This window comes from Pieris rapae, chromosome Z (genome assembly GCF_905147795.1).
Source record: "Pieris rapae chromosome Z, ilPieRapa1.1, whole genome shotgun sequence".
NCBI lineage: Eukaryota > Metazoa > Arthropoda > Insecta > Lepidoptera > Pieridae > Pieris > Pieris rapae.
The window spans coordinates 8,545,072-8,567,302 of NC_059534.1; the positions used below are offsets into that span (position 1 = coordinate 8,545,072).

General features: G+C 43.2%; 1 protein-coding gene across 50 annotated transcripts in view; it reads left to right on the forward strand.

Moving 5' to 3' along the window:
- The window catches only part of LOC110993988 (titin), an 89,972-nt gene that overhangs the window by 47,220 nt on the left and 20,521 nt on the right, over positions 1-22,231 (forward strand). For 15 of the 50 annotated variants that reach the window (XM_045634292.1, XM_045634288.1, XM_045634289.1 and 12 more), the window contains exons 33-51: positions 965-3,121; positions 3,233-4,921; positions 5,033-5,641; positions 6,473-6,721; positions 6,833-7,441; positions 7,553-7,801; positions 7,913-8,521; positions 8,633-8,881; positions 8,993-9,601; positions 9,713-10,321; positions 10,433-11,401; positions 11,513-12,121; positions 12,233-13,561; positions 13,673-14,281; positions 14,393-16,081; positions 16,193-16,441; positions 16,553-19,321; positions 19,433-21,841; positions 21,953-22,201. The exons of 2 other annotated variants lie outside the window; for them this stretch is intronic. In XM_045634292.1, coding sequence (XP_045490248.1) covers positions 965-3,121; positions 3,233-4,921; positions 5,033-5,641; positions 6,473-6,721; positions 6,833-7,441; positions 7,553-7,801; positions 7,913-8,521; positions 8,633-8,881; positions 8,993-9,601; positions 9,713-10,321; positions 10,433-11,401; positions 11,513-12,121; positions 12,233-13,561; positions 13,673-14,281; positions 14,393-16,081; positions 16,193-16,441; positions 16,553-19,321; positions 19,433-21,841; positions 21,953-22,201 — 18,519 coding nt within the window. The remainder of the gene's footprint in view (positions 1-964; positions 3,122-3,232; positions 4,922-5,032; positions 5,642-6,472; positions 6,722-6,832; positions 7,442-7,552; positions 7,802-7,912; positions 8,522-8,632; positions 8,882-8,992; positions 9,602-9,712; positions 10,322-10,432; positions 11,402-11,512; positions 12,122-12,232; positions 13,562-13,672; positions 14,282-14,392; positions 16,082-16,192; positions 16,442-16,552; positions 19,322-19,432; positions 21,842-21,952; positions 22,202-22,231) is intronic. 33 more of the 50 variants (XM_045634308.1, XM_045634301.1, XM_045634331.1 and 30 more) reach the window with 33 other exon arrangements.

The following is a 22,231-nucleotide window of genomic DNA, read 5'->3' on the forward strand; positions in this document are numbered from 1 at the left end:
GGATCTATTTGAATATATTAATGACCTTGGGATAAAATTCAGAAACGTGAAATCGTGCTAACACACATTTCCTAATGTTACCTAAAACTTCTTTTATAAGTAAAGATTACGAGTACTTCACCTAATGGAAGCTAGAGCCCGTTTCGACGTATAATATAGTTTTTTACTGACATAAAATAAATCTTCTTACCTCTTTATTAAAGAAAACTAAATTAACCATTAATTGCACTCTATTAGGTAATACATATTACTATATAAATACACGTATGTAGGTAATTCTGTCAAATTATGTCTACGCCATTATGGACATAATACAGATGGGTACTTTCGATTGTTAATATACAACAGTGCAATTGCACAAATATTTTTATTATAAGGCAATTTTGCTTCATATTTAACTATCTGTGTGTCACTCTGAACTGAGATTAAATTCAAAATTTCTAGACATAACTGAAATAACACTTTAAACCCCCGTATCTGTAAGTCTAAAAGATTTTAGGTTATTTTTAAACTAAGATCATACTTTTTTTAAATATTTTATGAAAAAAATTCCACATTACATAAACGCTTAATTAAACTAAGGTTTCAAATTTGAAAAAAAATATACATAAATAAATGACGGTTAATGTTAAAAACTTAATGTTTTACTTTCAAAAATAGTAATATCTATGAAATAGTCATTAAAAATAAATTTCGCGGCCCAGACATTATGATCCGTTGTATCAATTATATAACTACAAAATAATGAAATTTCATCAAACTGTTAGTATTTATTTTAATGTAAGGAAATGTAATTATTAATATGCTACGAATTCTTAAGAATGTCAGTTCCAACGACTTTTAATTTAATAAATAAAATGAAAAATTATGTTGATGAGAATTTTTTAAATTTCGCTTTAAAGACGAATTCATAAAAATGATGCGGGGGTTAAAAGCACATAATCATAAAACATCACTTTTTCAGACAATGAAAATAACTCTCAAACTCTATCACAATATTCGTCTGACATGGAAGAATCAGAAGAAATTGTTTCAAAGTTCATACGTGGTCCTGGCCAAGAAGAACCAATACAGATAAAAACAAAGAGAACAGTGTTGAGAAAAAAACGTAAATCTGGAGAGCAATACGATAGAGGTGACATAGTCATTGAGGAAACTTTGGACGATGAAAACGTAGAAAAATTAAGACCGCGCAAAACAAATAAAATACTAATAGAAGAATACGATGGCGACGATTTTACTATGATCCTTGATACTGGTAAAAGTACGGTTGAAATGCCTGATGAATATTTAGAGATACCTAAAATGACAACACAGGTATTAATAGAAGAAGTAGAAGAAAGAAATGACACAACTGCAAGTGAGTCAAGCATACAAAAACAATTAAAGAAGAACATTGACACTGTCACTGACGAGACAATTTCTTTAACAGACAAACAAGTATCACCAGAGCAAGTAACGATTATCGAAGAATCTCCGGACACAGTCCAAAAAACCGAGGTTTACACTGAAACTGGTGAAACACGAACCGTCAAAACAAAGAAACTCCGTATCAAGGGTAAGGACGGCGCTATTGAAGAAACTCATGAAATCACGGAAACTACCGGGTTGCCCGACACGTCGGTAGAAGTGGTTGAAGTTCCGGAAGAAACAACCGTCGACGAAATCGATACACCTGAGGGTAAGTTGACGATCAAAACTACCAAGAAACGCACAAAGAAGACAAACCTCATTCGCACGCCACAGGAAATCACAGATGAAACTGTCACTGACGAGACACAACCACTCACAGACAAACAAGTATCACAAGAGCAAGCGACGATTATCGAAGAATCTCCCGACACAGTCCAAATAACTGAGGTTCAGACTGAAACTGGTGAAACTAAAACAGTCAAAACAAAGAAACGCCGAGTCAAACGTAAAGATGGCGCTGTTGAAGAGATACACGAAATCACAGAAACTACCGAGTTACCCGACACGTCGGTAGAAGTGGTTGAAGTTCCTGAAGAGAAAACCGTCGAAGAAATCGATACACCTGAGGGTAAGTTGACGATCAAAACTACCAAGAAACGCACAAAAAAGACAAAACTCATTCGCACGCCACAGGAAATCACAGATGAAACTGACACTGACGAGACACTTCCACTCACAGACAAACAAGTATCACAAGAGCAAGCGACGATTATTGAAGAATCTCCCGACACAGTCCAAATAACTGAGGTTCAGACTGAATCTGGTGAAACTAAAACAGTCAAAACAAGAAAACGCCGAGTCAAACGTAAGGATGGCGCTGTTGAAGAGATACACGAAATCACAGAAACTACCGAGTTGCCCGACACGTCGGTAGAAGTGGTTGAAGTTCCGGAAGAGACAACCGTCGAAGAAATCGATACACCTGAGGGAAAGTTGACGATCAAAACTACCAAGAAACGCACAAAGAAGACAAAACACATTCGCACGCCACAGGAAATCACAGATGAAACTGTCACTGACGAGACACTTCCACTCACAGACAAACAAGTATCACCAGAGCAAGCGACGATTATCGAAGAATCTCCCGACACAGTCCAAATAACTGAGGTTCAGACTGAAACTGGTGAAACTAAAACATTCAAAACAAAGAAACGCCGAGTCAAACGTAAGGATGGCGCTGTTGAAGAGATACACGAAATCACAGAAACTACCAAGTTGCCCGACACGTCGGAAGAAGTGGTTGAAGTTCCGGAAGAGACAACCGTCGAAGAAATCGATACACCTGAGGGTAAGTTGACGATCAAAACTACCAAAAAACGCACAAAGAAGACAAAACACATTCGCACGCCACAAGAAATCACAGATGAAACTGCCACTGACGAGACACTTCCACTCACAGACAAACAAGTATCACCAGAGCAAGCGACGATTATTGAAGAATCTCCCGACACAGTCCAAATAACTGAGGTTCAGACTGAATCTGGTGAAACTAAAACAGTCAAAACAAGAAAACGCCAAGTCAAACGTAAGGATGGCGCTGTTGAAGAGATACACGAAATCACAGAAACTACCGAGTTGCCCGACACGTCGGTAGAAGTGGTTGAAGTTCCGGAAGAGACAACCGTCGAAGAAATCGATACACCTGAGGGTAAGTTGACGATCAAAACTACCAAGAAACGCACAAAGACGACAAAACACATTCGCACGCCACATGAAATCACAGATGAAACTGTCACTGACGAGAAACTTCCACTCACAGACAAACAAGTATCACAAAAGCAAGCGACGATTATCGAAGAATCTCCCGACACAGTCCAAATAACTGAGGTTCAGACTGAAACTGGTGAAACTAAAACAGTCAAAACAAAGAAACGCCGAGTCAAACGTAAAGATGGCGCTGTTGAAGAGATACACGAAATCACAGAAACAAGCGAGTTGCCCGACACGTCGCTAGAAGTGGTTGAAGTCCCGGAAGAGACAACCGTCGAAGAAATCGATACACCTGAGGGTAAGTTGACGATCAAAACTACCAAGAAACGCACAAAGAAGACAAAACACATTCGCACGCCACAAGAAATCACAGATGAAACTGCGACTGATGAGACACTTCCACTCACAGACAAACAAGTATCACCAGAGCAAGCGACGGTTATCGAAGAATCTCCCGACACAGTCCAAATAACTGAGGTTCAGACTATAACTGGTGAAACTAAAACAGTCAAAACAAAGAAACGCAGAGTCAAACGTAAGGATGGCGCTGTTGAAGAGATACACGAAATCACAGAAACAACCGAGTTACCCGACACGTCGGAAGAAGTGGTTGAGGTTCCGGAAGAGACAACCGTCGAAGAAATCGATACACCTGAGGGTAAGTTGACGATCAAAACTACCAAAAAACGCACAAAGAAGACAAAACACATTCGCACGCCACAGGAAATCACAGATGAAACTGTCACTGACGAGACACTTCCACTCACAGACCAACAAGTATCACCAGAGCAAGCGACGATTATCGAAGAATCTCCCGACACAGTCCAAATAACTGAGGTTCAGACTGAAACTGGTGAAACTAAAACATTCAAAACAAAGAAACGCCGAGTCAAACGTAAGGATGGCGCTGTTGAAGAGATACACGAAATCACAGAAACTACCGAGTTGCCCGACACGTCGGTAGAAGTGGTTGAAGTTCCGGAAGAGACAACCGTCGAAGAAATCGATACACCTGAGGGTAAGTTGACGATCAAAACTACCAAGAAACGCACAAAGAAGTCAAAACACATTCGCACGCCACAAGAAATCACAGATGAAACTGCCACTGACGAGACACTTCCACTCACAGACAAACAAGTATCACCAGAGCAAGCGACGATTATCGAAGAATCTCCCGACACAGTCCAAATAACTGAGGTTCAGACTGAAACTGGTGAAACTAAAACAGTCAAAACAAAGAAACGCCGAGTCAAACGTAAGGATGGCGCTGTTGAAGAGATACACGAAATCACAGAAACTACCGAGTTGCCCGACACGTCGGAAGAAGTGGTTGAAGTTCCGGAAGAGACAACCGTCGAAGAAATCGATACACCTGAGGGTAAGTTGACGATCAAAACTACCAAGAAACGCACAAAGAAGACAAAACACATTCGCACACCACAGGAAATCACAGATGAAACTGTAACTGACGAGACACTTCCACTCACAGACAAACAAGTATCACCAGAGCAAGCGACGATTATCGAAGAATCTCCCGACACAGTCCAAATAACTGAGGTTCAGACTGAAACTGGTGAAACTAAAACCGTCAAAACAAAGAAACGCCGAGTCAAACGTAAGGATGGCGCTGTTGAAGAGATACACGAAATCACAGAAACTACCGAGTTGCCCGACACGTCGCTAGAAGTGGTTGAAGTCCCGGAAGAGACAACCGTCGAAGAAATCGATACACCTGAGGGTAAGTTAACGATCAAAACTACCAAGAAACGCACAAAGACGACAAAACACATTCGCACGCCACAGGAAATCACAGATGAAACTGTAACTGACGAGACACTTCCACTCACAGACCAACAAGTATCACAAGAGCAAGCGACGATTATGGAAGAATCACCCGATACAGTCCAAATAACTGAGGTTCAAACTGAAACTGGTGAAACTAAAACCGTCAAAACAAAGAAACGCCGAGTCAAACGTAAGGATGGCGCTGTTGAAGAGATACACGAAATCACAGAAACTACCGAGTTGCCCGACACGTCGGAAGAAGTGGTTGAAGTTCCGGAAGAGACAACCGTCGAAGAAATCGATACACCTGAGGGTAAGTTGACGATCAAAACTACCAAGAAACGCACAAAGAAGACAAAACACATTCGCACGCCACAGAAAATCACAGATGAAACTGTAACTGACGAGACACTTCCACTCACAGACCAACAAGTATCACAAGAGCAAGCGACGATTATGGAAGAATCACCCGACACAGTCCAAATAACTGAGGTTCAAACTGAAACTGGTGAAACTAAAACCGTCAAAACAAAGAAACGCCGAGTCAAACGTAAAGATGGCGCTGTTGAAGAGATACACGAAATCACAGAAACTACCGAGTTGCCCGACACGTCGGTAGAAGTGGTTGAAGTTCCGGAAGAGACAACCGTCGAAGAAATCGATACACCTGAGGGTAAGTTGACGATCAAAACTACCAAGAAACGCACAAAGACGACAAAACACATTCGCACGCCACAGGAAATCACAGATGAAACTGTCACTGACGAGACACTTCCACTCACAGATAAACAAGTATCACCAGAGCAAGCGACGATTATTGAAGAATATCCCGACACAGTCCATATAACTGAGGTTCAGACTGAAACTGGTGAAACTAAAACAGTCAAAACAAAGAAACGCCGAGTCAAACGTAAGGATGGCGCTGTTGAAGAGATACACGAAATCACAGAAACAACCGAGTTGCCCGACACGTCGGTAAAAGTAGTTGAAGTCCCGGAAGAGACAACCGTCGAAGAAATCGATACACCTGAGGGTAAGTTGACGATCAAAACTACCAAGAAACGCACACAGACGACAAAACACATTCGCACGCCACAGGAAATCACAGATGAAACTGTCACTGACGAGACACTTCCACTCACAGATAAACAAGTATCACCAGAGCAAGCGACGATTATTGAAGAATATCCCGACACAGTCCAAATAACTGAGGTTCAGACTGAAACTGGTGAAACTAAAACAGTCAAAACAAAGAAACGCCGAGTCAAACGTAAGGATGGCGCTGTTGAAGAGATACACGAAATCACAGAAACAACCGAGTTGCCCGACACGTCGGTAAAAGTAGTTGAAGTCCCGGAAGAGACAACCGTGGAAGAAATCGATACACCTGAGGGTAAGTTGACGATCAAAACTACCAAGAAACGCACACAGACGACAAAACACATTCGCACGCCACAGGAAATCACAGATGAAACTGTAACTGACGAGACACTTCCACTCACAGACCAACAAGTATCACCAGAGCAAGCGACGATTATCGAAGAATCTCCCGACACAGTCCAAATGACTGAGGTTCAGACTGAAACTGGTGAAACTAAAACCGTCAAAACAAAGAAACGCCGAGTCAAACGTAAGGATGGCGCTGTTGAAGAGATACACGAAATCACAGAAACAACCGAGTTGCCCGACACGTCGGTAGAAGTTGTTGAAGTTCCGGAAGAGACAACCGTCGAAGAAATCGATACACCTGAGGGTAAGTTGACGATCAAAACTACCAAGAAACGCACAAAGACGACAAAACACATTCGCACGCCACAGGAAATCACAGATGAAACTGTCACTGACGAGACACTTCCACTCATAGACAAACAAGTATCACAAGAGCAAGCGACGATTATCGAAGAATCTCCCGACACAGTCCAAATAACTGAGGTTCAGACTGAAACTGGTGAAACTAAAACAGTCAAAACAAAGAAACGCCGAGTCAAACGTAAGGATGGCGCTGTTGAAGAGATACATGAAATCACAGAAACAACCGAGTTGCCCGACACGTCGGTAGAAATGGTTGAAGTTCCGGAAGAGACAACCGTCGAAGAAATCGATACACCTGAGGGTAAGTTGACGATCAAAACTACCAAGAAACGCACAAAGAAGACAAAACACATTCGCACGCCACAGGAAATCACAGATGAAACTGTCACTGACGAGACACTTCCACTCACAGACAAACAAGTATCACAAGAGCAAGCGACGATTATCGAAGAATCTCCCGACACAGTCCAAATAACTGAGGTTCAGACTGAAACTGGTGAAACTAAAACAGTCAAAACAAAGAAACGCCGAGTCAAACGTAAGGATGGCGCTGTTGAAGAGATACATGAAATCACAGAAACAACCGAGTTGCCCGACACGTCGGTAGAAATGGTTGAAGTTCCGGAAGAGACAACCGTCGAAGAAATCGATACACCTGAGGGTAAGTTGACGATCAAAACTACCAAGAAACGCACTAAGAAGACAAATCTCATTCGCACGTCACAGGAGATCCCAGATGACACTAACATTGACGAGACACTTCCACTCACAGATAAACAAGTATCGCCAGAGCAAGCAACGGTTATCGAAGAATCTCCCGACACAGTCCAAATAACTGAGGTTCAGACTGAAACTGGTGAAACTAAAACAGTCAAAACAAAGAAACGCCGAGTCAAACGTAAGGATGGCGCTGTTGAAGAGATACATGAAATCACAGAAACAACCGAGTTGCCCGACACGTCGGTAGAAGTTGTTGAAGTTCCGGAAGAGACAACCGTCGAAGAAATCGATACACCTGAGGGTAAGTTGACAATCAAAACTACCAAGAAACGCACAAAAAAGACAAAATATATTCACACGCCACAGGACTTACAAGAAGACACTGTCACTGACGAGACACTTCCACTCACAGATAAACAAGTATCGCCAAAACAAGCAACGATTATCGAAGAATCTCCCGACATAGTCCAAACAACTGAAGTTCAGACTGAAACTGGTGAAACTAAAACCGTCAAAACAAAGAAACGCCGAGTCAAACGTAAGGATGGCACTGTTGAAGAGATACACGAAATCACAGAAACAACCGAGTTGCCCGACACGTCGGTAGAAGTTGTTGAAGTTCCGGAAGAGACAACCGTCGAAGAAATCGATACACCTGAGGGTAAGTTGACGATCAAAACTACCAAGAAACGCACAAAAAAGACAAAACATATTCACACGCCACAGGACTTACAAGATGACACTGTCACTGACGAGACACTTCCACTCACAGATAAACAAGTATCACCAGAGCAAGCGACGTTTATCGAAGAATCTCCCGAAACAGTCCGAATAACTGAGGTTCAGACTGAAACTGGTGAAACTAAAACAGTCAAAACAAAGAAACGCCGAGTCAAACGTAAGGATGGCGCTGTTGAAGAGATACACGAAATCACAGAAACTACCGAGTTGCCCGACACATCGGTTGAAGTGGTTGAAGTTCCGGAAGAGACAACCGTCGAAGAAATTGATACACCTGAGGGTAAGTTGACAATAAAAACTACCAAGAAACGCACAAAGAAGACAAAACATATTCACACGCCACAGGACTTACAAGATGACACTGTCACTGACGAGACACTTCCACTCACAGACACACAAGTATCACCAGAGCAAGCGACGATTATCGAAGAATCTCCCGACACAGTCCAAATAACTGAGGTTCAGACTGAAACTGGTGAAACTAAAACCGTCAAAACAAAGAAACGCCGAGTCAAACGTAAGGATGGCGCTGTTGAAGAGATACACGAAATCACAGAAACAACCGAGTTGCCCGACACATCGGTAGAAGTGGTTAAAGCTCCGGAAGAGACAACCGTCGAAGAAATTGATACACCTGAGGGTAAGTTGACAATCAGAACTACCAAGAAACGCACAAAGACGACAAAACACATTCGCACGCCACAGGAAATCATTGATGAAACTGTCACTGACGAGACACTTCCACTCACAGACAAACAAGTATCACAAGAGCAAGCGACGATTATCGAAGAATCTCCCGACACAGTCCAAATAACTGAGGTTCAGACTGAAACTGGTGAAACTAAAACAGTCAAAACAAAGAAACGCCGAATCAAACGTAAGGATGGCGCTGTTGAAGAGATACACGAAATCACAGAAACAACCGAGTTGCCCGACACGTCGGTAGAAGTGGTTGAAGTTCCGGAAGAGACAACCGTCGAAGAAATCGATACACCTGAGGGTAAGTTGACAATCAAAACTACCAAGAAACGCACAAAGAAGACAAAACATATTCACACGCCACAGGACTTACAAGATGACACTGTCACTGACGAGACACTTCCACTCACAGACAAACAAGTATCACAAGAGCAAGCGACGATTATCGAAGAATCTCCCGACACAGTCCAAATAACTGAGGTTCAGACTGAAACTGGTGAAACTAAAACAGTCAAAACAAAGAAACGCCGAGTCAAACGTAAGGATGGCGCTGTTGAAGAGATACATGAAATCACAGAAACAACCGAGTTGCCCGACACGTCGGTAGAAATGGTTGAAGTTCCGGAAGAGACAACCGTCGAAGAAATCGATACACCTGAGGGTAAGTTGACGATCAAAACTACCAAAAAACGCACTAAGAAGACAAATCTCATTCGCACGCCACAGGAGATCCCAGATGACACTAACACTGACGAGACACTTCCACTCACAGATAAACAAGTATCGCCAGAGCAAGCAACGATTATCGAAGAATCTCCCGACACAGTCCAAATAACTGAGGTTCAGACTGAAACTGGTGAAACTAAAACAGTCAAAACAAAGAAACGCCGAGTCAAACGTAAGGATGGCGCTGTTGAAGAGATACATGAAATCACAGAAACAACCGAGTTGCCCGACACGTCGGTAGAAGTTGTTGAAGTTCCGGAAGAGACAACCATCGAAGAAATCGATACACCTGAGGGTAAGTTGACAATCAAAACTACCAAGAAACGCACAAAAAAGACAAAACATATTCACACGCCACAGGACTTACAAGATGACACTGTCACTGACGAGACACTTCCACTCACAGATAAACAAGTATCGCCAAAACAAGCAACAATTATCGAAGAATCTCCCGACATAGTCCAAACAACTGAAGTTCAGACTGAAACTGGTGAAACTAAAACCGTCAAAACAAAGAAACGCCGAGTCAAACGTAAGGATGGGGTTGTTGAAGAGATACACGAAATCACAGAAACTACCGAGTTGCCCGACACGTCGGTAGAAGTGGTTGAAGTTCCGGAAGTGACAACCATCGAAGAAATCGATACACCTGAGGGTAAGTTGACAATCAAAACTACCAAGAAACGCACAAAAAAGACAAAACATATTCACACGCCACAGGACTTACAAGATGACACTGTCACTGACAAGACACTTCCACTCACAGATAAACAAGTATCGCCAAAACAAGCAACGATTATCGAAGAATCTCCCGACATAGTCCAAACAACTGAAGTTCAGACTGAAACTAGTGAAACTAAAACCGTCAAAACAAAGAAACGCCGAGTCAAACGTAAGGATGGCGTTGTTGAAGAGATACACGAAATCACAGAAACTACCGAGTTGCCCGACACGTCGGTAGAAGTGGTTGAAGTTCCGGAAGAGACAACCGTCGAAGAAATCGATACACCTGAGGGAAAGTTGACGATCAAAACTACCAAGAAACGCACAAAGAAGACAAAACACAGTCGCACGCCACAGGAAATCACAGATGAAACTGTCACTGACGAGACACTTCCACTCACAGACAAACAAGTATCACAAGAGCAAGCGACGATTATCGAAGAATCTCCCGACACAGTCCAAATAACTGAGGTTCAGACTGAAACTGGTGAAACTAAAACCGTCAAAACAAAGAAACGCCGAGTCAAACGTAAGGATGGCGCTGTTGAAGAGATACACGAAATCACAGAAACAACCGAGTTGCCCGACACATCGGTAGAAGTGGTTGAAGTTCCGGAAGAGACAACCGTCGAAGAAATTGATACACCTGAGGGTAAGTTGACAATCAGAACTACCAAGAAACGCACAAAGACGACAAAACACATTCGCACGCCACAGGAAATCATTGATGAAACTGTTACTGACGAGACACTTCCACTCACAGACAAACAAGTATCACAAGAGCAAGCGACGATTATCGAAGAATCTCCCGACACAGTCCAAATAACTGAGGTTCAGACTGAAACTGGTGAAACTAAAACAGTCAAAACAAAGAAACGCCGAATCAAACGTAAGGATGGCGCTGTTGAAGAGATACACGAAATCACAGAAACAACCGAGTTGCCCGACACGTCGGTAGAAGTGGTTGAAGGTCCGGAAGAGACAACCGTCGAAGAAATCGATACACCTGAGGGTAAGTTGACAATAAAAACTACCAAGAAACGCACAAAGAAGACAAAACATATTCACACGCCACAGGACTTACAAGATGACACTGTCACTGACGAGACACCTCCACTCACAGACACACAAGTATCACCAGAGCAAGCGACGATTATCGAAGAATCTCCCGACACAGTCCAAATAACTGAGGTTCAGACTGAAACTGGTGAAACTAAAACCGTCAAAACAAAGAAACGCCGAGTCAAACGTAAGAATGGCGCTGTTGAAGAGATACACGAAATCACAGAAACAACCGAGTTGCCCGACACATCGGTAGAAGTGGTTGAAGTTCCGGAAGAGACAACCGTCGAAGAAATTGATACACCTGAGGGTAAGTTGACAATCAGAACTACCAAGAAACGCACAAAGACGACAAAACACATTCGCACGCCACAGGAAATCATTGATGAAACTGTCACTGACGAGACACTTCCACTCACAGACAAACAAGTATCACAAGAGCAAGCGACGATTATCGAAGAATCTCCCGACACAGTCCAAATAACTGAGGTTCAGACTGAAACTGGTGAAACTAAAACAGTCAAAACAAAGAAACGCCGAATCAAACGTAAGGATGGCGCTGTTGAAGAGATACACGAAATCACAGAAACAACCGAGTTGCCCGACACGTCGGTAGAAGTGGTTGAAGTTCCGGAAGAGACAACCGTCGAAGAAATCGATACACCTGAGGGTAAGTTGACAATAAAAACTACCAAGAAACGCACAAAGAAGACAAAACATATTCACACGCCACAGGACTTACAAGATGACACTGTCACTGACGAGACACCTCCACTCACAGACACACAAGTATCACCAGAGCAAGCGACGATTATCGAAGCATCTCCCGACACAGTCCAAATAACTGAGGTTCAGACTGAAACTGGTGAAACTAAAACCGTCAAAACAAAGAAACGCCGAGTCAAACGTAAGGATGGCGCTGTTGAAGAGATACACGAAATCACAGAAACAACCGAGTTGCCCGACACATCGGTAGAAGTGGTTGAAGTTCCGGAAGAGACAACCGTCGAAGAAATTGATACACCTGAGGGTAAGTTGACAATCAGAACTACCAAGAAACGCACAAAGACGACAAAACACATTCGCACGCCACAGGAAATCATTGATGAAACTGTCACTGACGAGACACTTCCACTCACAGACAAACAAGTATCACAAGAGCAAGCGACGATTATCGAAGAATCTCCCGACACAGTCCAAATAACTGAGGTTCAGACTGAAACTGGTGAAACTAAAACAGTCAAAACAAAGAAACGCCGAATCAAACGTAAGGATGGCGCTGTTGAAGAGATACACGAAATCACAGAAACAACCGTGTTGCCCGACACGTCGCTAGAAGTGGTTGAAGTTCCGGAAGAGACAACCGTCGAAGAAATCGATACACCTGAGGGTAAGTTGACAATCAAAACTACCAAGAAACGCACAAAAAAGACAAAACCTATTCATACGCCACAGGACTTACAAGAAGACACTGTCACTGACGAGACACTTCCACTCACAGACAAACAAGTATCACAAGAGCAAGCGACGATTATCGAAGAATCTCCCGACATAGTCCAAATAACTGAGGTTCAGACTGAAACTGGTGAAACTAAAACAGTCAAAACAAATAAACGCCGAGTCAAACGTAAGGATGGCGCTGTTGAAGAGATACACGAAATCATAGAAACAACCGAGTTGCCCGACACGTCGCTAGAAGTGGTTGATGTTCCGGAAGAGACAACCGTCGAAGAAATCGATACACCTGAGGGTAAGTTGACAATCAAAACTACCAAGAAACGCACAAAAAAGACGAAAAACATTCGCACGCCACAGGAAATCACAGATGAAACTGTCACTGACGAGACACTTCCACTCACAGACAAACAAGTATCACCAGAGCAAGCGACGATTTTCGATGAATCTCCCGAAACTGTCCAAATAACTGAGGTTCAGACTGAAACTGGTGAAACTAAAACAGTCAAAACAAAGAAACGCCGAGTCAAACGTAAGGATGGCGCTGTTGAAGAGATACACGAAATCACAGAAACAACCGAGTTGCCCGACACGTCGCTAGAAGTGGTTGAAGTTCCGGAAGAGACAACCGTCGAAGAAATCGATACACCTGAGGGTAAGTTGACGATCAAAACTACCAAGAAACGCACAAAAAAGGCGAAACATATTCACACGCCACAGGACTTACAAGATGACACTGTCACTGACGAGACACTTCCTTTCACAGACAAACAAGTATCGCCAGAACAAGCAACGATTATCGAAGAATCTCCCGACACAGTCCAAATAACTGAGGTTCAGACTGAAACTGGTGAAACTAAAACCGTCAAAACAAAGAAACGCCGAGTCAAACGTAAGGATGGCGCTGTTGAAGAGATACACGAAATCACAGAAACAACCGAGTTGCCCGACACGTCGGTAGAAGTGGTTGAAGTTCCGGAAGAGACAACCGTCGAAGAAATCGATACACCTGAGGCTAAGTTGACAATAAAAACTACCAAGAAACGCACAAAAAAGACAAAACATATTCACACGCCACAGGACTTACAAGATGACACTGTCACTGACGAGACACTTCCACTCACAGATAAACAAGTATCGCCAGAACAAGCAACGGTTATCGAAGAATCTCCCGACATAGTCCAAACAACTGTGGTTCAGACTGAAACTGGTGAAACTAAAACCGTCAAAACAAAGAAACGCCGAGTCAAACGTAAGGATGGCGCTGTTGAAGAGATACACGAAATCACAGAAACTACCGAGTTGCCCGACACGTCGGTAGAAGTGGTTGAAGTTCCGGAAGAGACAACCGTCGAAGAAATCGATACACCTGAGGGTAAGTTGACAATCAAAACTACCAAGAAACGCACAAAAAAGACGAAACACATTTGCACGCCACAGGAAATCACAGATGAAACTGTCACTGACGAGACACTTCCACTCTCAGATAAACAAGTATCACAAGAGCAAGCGACGATTATCGAAGAATCTCCCGACACAGTCCAAATAACTGAGGTTCAGACTGAAACTGGTGAAACTAAAACAGTCAAAACAAATAAACGCCGAGTCAAACGTAAGGATGGCGCTGTTGAAGAGATACACGAAATCAAAGAAACAACCGAGTTGCCCGACACGTTGGTAGAAGTAGTTGAAGTTCCGGAAGAGACAACCGTCGAAGACATCGATACACCTGAGGGTAAGTTGACAATAAAAACTACCAAGAAACGCACAAAGAAGACAAAACATATTCACACGCCACAGGACTTACAAGAAGACACTGTCACTGACGAGACACTTCCACTCACAGATAAACAAGTATCGCCAGAACAAGCAACGATTATCGAAGAATCTCCCGACATAGTCCAAATAACTGAGGTTCAGACTGAAACTGGTGAAACTAAAACAGTCAAAACAAAGAAACGCCGAGTCAAACGTAAGGATGGCGCTGTTGAAGAGATACACGAAATCACAGAAACTACCGAGTTGCCCGACACGTCGGTAGAAGTGGTTGAAGTTCCGGAAGAGACAACCGTTGAAGAAATCGATACACCTGAGGGTAAGTTGACAATCAAAACTACCAAGAAACGCACAAAAAAGACGAAACACATTCGCACGCCACAGGAAATCACAGATGAAACTGTCACTGACGAGACACTTCCACTCACAGACAAACAAGTATCACCAGAGCAAGCGACGATTTTCGATGAATCTCCCGAAACTGTCCAAATAACTGAGGTTCAGACTGAAACTGGTGAAACTAAAACAGTCAAAACAAAGAAACGCCGAGTCAAACGTAAGGATGGCGCTGTTGAAGAGATACACGAAATCACAGAAACAACCGAGTTGCCCGACACGTCGCTAGAAGTGGTTGAAGTTCCGGAAGAGACAATCGTCGAAGAAATCGATACACCTGAGGGTAAGTTGACAATCAAAACTACCAAGAAACGCACAAAAAAGACGAAACACATTCGCACGCCACAGGAAATCACAGATGAAACTGTCACTGACGAGACACTTCCACTCACAGACAAACAAGTATCACCAGAGCAAGCGACGATTTTCGATGAATCTCCCGAAACTGTCCAAATAACTGAGGTTCAGACTGAAACTGGTGAAACTAAAACAGTCAAAACAAAGAAACGCCGAGTCAAACGTAAGGATGGCGCTGTTGAAGAGATACACGAAATCACAGAAACAACCGAGTTGCCCGACAGGTCGCTAGAAGTGGTTGAAGTTCCGGAAGAGACAACCGTCGAAGAAATCGATACACCTGAGGGTAAGTTGACAATCAAAACTACCAAGAAACGCACAAAAAAGACGAAACATTTTCACACGCCACAGGACTTACAAGATGTCACTGTCACTGACGAGACACTTCCACTCACAGACAAACAAGTATCACCAGAGCAAGCGACGATTTTCGAAGAATCTCCCGAAACTGTCCAAATAACTGAGGTTCAGACTGAAACTGGTGAAACTAAAACAGTCAAAACAAAGAAACGCCGAGTCAAACGTAAGGATGGCGCTGTTGAAGAGATACACGAAATCACAGAAACAACCGAGTTGCCCGACACGTCGCTAGAAGTGGTTGAAGTTCCGGAAGAGACAACCGTCGAAGAAATCGATACACCTGAGGGTAAGTTGACAATCAAAACTACCAAGAAACGCACAAAAAAGACGAAACATATTCACACGCCACAGGACTTACAAGATGACACTGTCACTGACGAGACACTTCCACTTACAGACAAACAAGTATCACCAGAGCAAGCGACAATTTTTGAAGAATCTCCCGAAACTGTCCAAATAACTGAGGTTCAGACTGAAACTGGTGAAACTAAAACAGTCAAAACAAAGAAACGCCGAGTCAAACGTAAGGATGGCGCTGTTGAAGAGATACACGAAATCACAGAAACAACCGAGTTGCCCGACACGTCGCTAGAAGTGGTTGAAGTTCCGGAAGAGACAACCGTCGAAGAAATCGATACACCTGAGGGTAAGTTGACAATCAAAACTACCAAGAAACGCACAAAAAAGACGAAACATATTCACACGCCACAGGACTTACAAGATGACACTGTCACTGACGAAACACTTCCACTCACAGACAAACAAGTATCACAAGATCAAGCGACGATTATCGAAGAATCTCCCGACACAGTCCAAATAACTGAGGTTCAGACTGAAACTGGTGAAACTAAAACAGTCAAAACAAATAAACGCCGAGTCAAACGTAAGGATGGCGCTGTTGAAGAGATACACGAAATCACAGAAACAATCGAGTTGCCCGACACGTCGCTAGAAGTGGTTGAAGTTCCGGAAGAGACAACCGTCGAAGAAATCAATACACCTGAGGGTAAGTTGACAATCAAAACTACCAAGAAACGCACAAAAAAGACGAAACATATTCACACGCCACAGGACTTACAAGATGACACTGTCACTGACGAGACACTTCCACTCACAGACAAACAAGTATCACCAGAGCAAGCGACGATTATCGAAGAATCTCCCGACACAGTCCAAATAACTGAGGTTCAGACTGAAACTGGTGAAACTAAAACAGTCAAAACAAATAAACGCCGAGTCAAACGTAAGGATGGCGCTGTTGAAGAGATACACGAAATCAAAGAAACAACCGAGTTGCCCGACACGTTGGTAGAAGTAGTTGAAGTTCCGGAAGAGACAACCGTCGAAGACATCGATACACCTGAGGGTAAGTTGACAATAAAAACTACCAAGAAACGCACAAAGAAGACAAAACATATTCACACGCCACAGGACTTACAAGAAGACACTGTCACTGACGAGACACTTCCACTCACAGATAAACAAGTATCGCCAGAACAAGCAACGATTATCGAAGAATCTCCCGACATAGTCCAAATAACTGAGGTTCAGACTGAAACTGGTGAAACTAAAACAGTCAAAACAAAGAAACGCCGAGTCAAACGTAAGGATGGCGCTGTTGAAGAGATACACGAAATCACAGAAACTACCGAGTTGCCCGACACGTCGGTAGAAGTGGTTGAAGTTCCGGAAGAGACAACCGTTGAAGAAATCGATACACCTGAGGGTAAGTTGACAATCAAAACTACCAAGAAACGCACAAAAAAGACGAAACACATTCGCACGCCACAGGAAATCACAGATGAAACTGTCACTGACGAGACACTTCCACTCACAGACAAACAAGTATCACCAGAGCAAGCGACGATTTTCGATGAATCTCCCGAAACTGTCCAAATAACTGAGGTTCAGACTGAAACTGGTGAAACTAAAACAGTCAAAACAAATAAACGCCGAGTCAAACGTAAGGATGGCGCTGTTGACGAGATACACGAAATCACAGAAACAATCGAGTTGCCCGACACGTCGCTAGAAGTGGTTGAAGTTCCGGAAGAGACAACCGTCGAAGAAATCGATACACCTGAGGGTAAGTTGACAATCAAAACTACCAAGAAACGCACAAAAAAGACGAAACATATTCACACGCCACAGGACTTACAAGATGTCACTGTCACTGACGAGACACTTCCACTCACAGATAAACAAGTATCACCAGAGCAAGCGACGATTTTCGAAGAATCTCCCGAAACTGTCCAAATAACTGAGGTTCAGACTGAAACTGGTGAAACTAAAACAGTAAAAACAAAGAAACGCCGAGTCAAACGTAAGGATGGCGCTGTTGAAGAGATACACGAAATCACAGAAACAACCGAGTTGCCCGACACGTCGCTAGAAGTGGTTGAAGTTCCGGAAGAGACAACCGTCGAAGAAATCGATACACCTGAGGGTAAGTTGACAATAAAAACTACCAAGAAACGCACAAAGAAGACAAAACATATTCACACGCCACAGGACTTACAAGATGACACTGTCACTGACGAGACACTTCCACTCACAGACAAACAAGTATCACCAGAGGAAGCGACGATTTTCGAAGAATCTCCCGAAACTGTCCAAATAACTGAGGTTCAGACTGAAACTTGTGAAACTAAAACAGTCAAAACAAAGAAACGCCGAGTCAAACGTAAGGATGGCGCTGTTGAAGAGATACACGAAATCACAGAAACAATCGAGTTGCCCGACACGTCGCTAGAAGTGGTTGAAGTTCCGGAAGAGACAACCGTCGAAGAAATCGATACACCTGAGGGTAAGTTGACAATCAAAACTACCAAGAAACGCACAAAAAAGACGAAACATATTCACACGCCACAGGACTTACAAGATGACACTGTCACTGACGAAACACTTCCACTCACAGACAAACAAGTATCACAAGATCAAGCGACGATAATCGAAGAATCTCCCGACACAGTCCAAATAACTGAGGTTCAGACTGAAACTGGTGAAACTAAAACAGTCAAAACAAATAAACGCCGAGTCAAACGTAAGGATGGCGCTGTTGAAGAGATACACGAAATCACAGAAACAATCGAGTTGCCCGACACGTCGCTAGAAGTGGTTGAAGTTCCGGAAGAGACAACCGTCGAAGAAATCGATACACCTGAGGGTAAGTTGACAATCAAAACTACCAAGAAACGCACAAAAAAGACGAAACATATTCACACGCCACAGGACTTACAAGATGACACTGTCACTGACGAGTCACTTCCACTCACAGACAAACAAGTATCACTAGAGCAAGCGACGATTATCGAAGAATCTCCCGACACAGTCCAAATAACTGAGGTTCAGACTGAAACTGGTGAAACTAAAACAGTCAAAACAAAGAAACGCCGAGTCAAACGTAAGGATGGCGGTGTTGAAGAGATACACGAAATCACAGAAACAATCGAGTTGCCCGACACATCGCTAGAAGTGGTTGAAGTTCCGGAAGAGACAACCGTCGAAGAAATCGATACACCTGAGGGTAAGTTGACAATCAAAACTACCAAGAAACGCACGAAAAAGACAAAACATATTCACACGCCACAGGACTTACAAGATGACACTGTCACTGACGAAACACTTCCACTCACAGATAAACAAGTATCGCCAGAACAAGCAACGATTATCGAAGAATCTCCCGAAACTGTCCAAATAACTGAGGTTCAGACTGAAACTGGTGAAACTAAAACAGTCAAAACAAATAAACGCCGAGTCAAACGTAAGGATGGCGCTGTTGAAGAGATACACGAAATCACAGAAACAATCGAGTTGCCCGACACGTCGCTAGAAGTGGTTGAAGTTCCGGAAGAGACAACCGACGAAGAAATCGATACACCTGAGGGTAAGTTGACAATCAAAACTACCAAGAAACGCACAAAAAAGACGAAACACATTCGCACGCCACAGGAAATCACAGATGAAACTGTCACTGACGAGACACTTCCACTCACAGACAAACAAGTATCACCAGAGCAAGCGACGATTTTCGAAGAATCTCCCGAAACTGTCCAAATAATTGAGGTTCAGACTGAAACTGGTGAAACTAAAACAGTCAAAACAAAGAAACGCCAAGTCAAACGTAAGGATGGCGCTGTTGAAGAGATACACGAAATCACAGAAACTACCGAGTTGCCCGACACGTCGGTAGAAGTGGTTGAAGTTCCGGAAGAGACAACCGTTGAAGAAATCGATACACCTGAGGGTAAGTTGACAATCAAAACTACCAAGAAACGCACAAAAAAGACGAAACATATTCACACGCCACAGGACTTACAAGATGACACTGTCACTGACGAGACACTTCCACTCACAGACAAACAAGTATCACCAGAGCAAGCGACGATTATCGAAGAATCTCCCGACACAGTCCAAATAACTGAGGTTCAGACTGAAACTGGTGAAACTAAAACAGTCAAAACAAATAAACGCCGAGTCAAACGTAAGGATGGCGCTGTTGAAGAGATACACGAAATCATAGAAACAACCGAGTTGCCCGACACGTCGCTAGAAGTGGTTGAAGTTCCGGAAGAGACAACCGTCGAAGAAATCGATACACCTGAGGGTAAGTTGACAATCAAAACTACCAAGAAACGCACAAAAAAGACGAAAAACATTCGCACGCCACAGGAAATCACAGATGAAACTGTCACTGACGAGACACTTCCACTCACAGACAAACAAGTATCACCAGAGCAAGCGACGATTTTCGATGAATCTCCCGAAACTGTCCAAATAACTGAGGTTCAGACAGAAACTGGTGAAACTAAAACAGTCAAAACAAAGAAACGCCGAGTCAAACGTAAGAATGGCGCTGTTGAAGAGATACACGAAATCACAGAAACAACCGAGTTGCCCGACACGTCGCTAGAAGTGGTTGAAGTTCCGGAAGAGACAACCGTCGAAGAAATCGATACACCTGAGGGTAAGTTGACAATCAAAACTACCAAGAAACGCACAAAAAAGACGAAACATATTCACACGCCACAGGACTTACAAGATGACACTGTCACTGACGAGACACTTCCACTCACAGACAAACAAGTATCACCAGAGCAAGCGACGATTTTCGAAGAATCTCCCGAAACTGTCCAAATAACTGAGGTTCAGACTGAAACTGGTGAAACTAAAACAGTCAAAACAAAGAAACGCCGAGTCAAACGTAAGGATGGCGGTGTTGAAGAGATACACGAAATCACAGAAACAATCGAGTTGCCCGACACATCGCTAGAAGTGGTTGAAGTTCCGGAAGAGACAACCGTCGAAGAAATCGATACACCTGAGGGTAAGTTGACAATCAAAACTACCAAGAAACGCACGAAAAAGACAAAACATATTCACACGCCACAGGACTTACAAGATGACACTGTCACTGACGAAACACTTCCACTCACAGACAAACAAGTATCACAAGATCAAGCGACGATTATCGAAGAATCTCCAGACACAGTCCAAATAACTGAGGTTCAGACTGAAACTGGTGAAACTAAAACAGTCAAAACAAATAAACGCCGAGTCAAACGTAAGGATGGCGCTGTTGAAGAGATACACGAAATCACAGAAACAACCGAGTTGCCCGACACGTCGCTAGAAGTGGTTGAAGTTCCGGAAGAGACAACCGTCGAAGAAATCGATACACCTGAGGGTAAGTTGACAATCAAAACTACCAAGAAACGCACAAAAAAGACGAAACATATTCACACGCCACAGGACTTACAAGATGTCACTGTCACTGACGAGACACTTCCACTCACAGACAAACAAGTATCACCAGAGCAAGCGACGATTTTCGAAGAATCTCCCGAAACTGTCCAAATAACTGAGGTTCAGACTGAAACTGGTGAAACTAAAACAGTCAAAACAAAGAAACGCCGAGTCAAACGTAAGGATGGCGCTGTTGAAGAGATACACGAAATCACAGAAACAACCGAGTTGCCCGACACGTCGCTAGAAGTGGTTGAAGTTCCGGAAGAGACAACCGTCGAAGAAATCGATACACCTGAGGGTAAGTTGACAATCAAAACTACCAAGAAACGCACAAAAAAGACGAAACATATTCACACGCCACAGGACTTACAAGATGACACTGTCACTGACGAAACACTTCCACTCACAGACAAACAAGTATCACAAGATCAAGCGACGATTATCGAAGAATCTCCCGACACAGTCCAAATAACTGAGGTTCAGACTGAAACTGGTGAAACTAAAACAGTCAAAACAAATAAACGGCGAGTCAAACGTAAGGATGGCGCTGTTGAAGAGATACACGAAATCACAGAAACAACCGAGTTGCCCGACACGTCGCTAGAAGTGGTTGAAGTTCCGGAAGAGACAACCGTCGAAGAAATCGATACACCTGAGGGTAAGTTGACAATCAAAACTACCAAGAAAC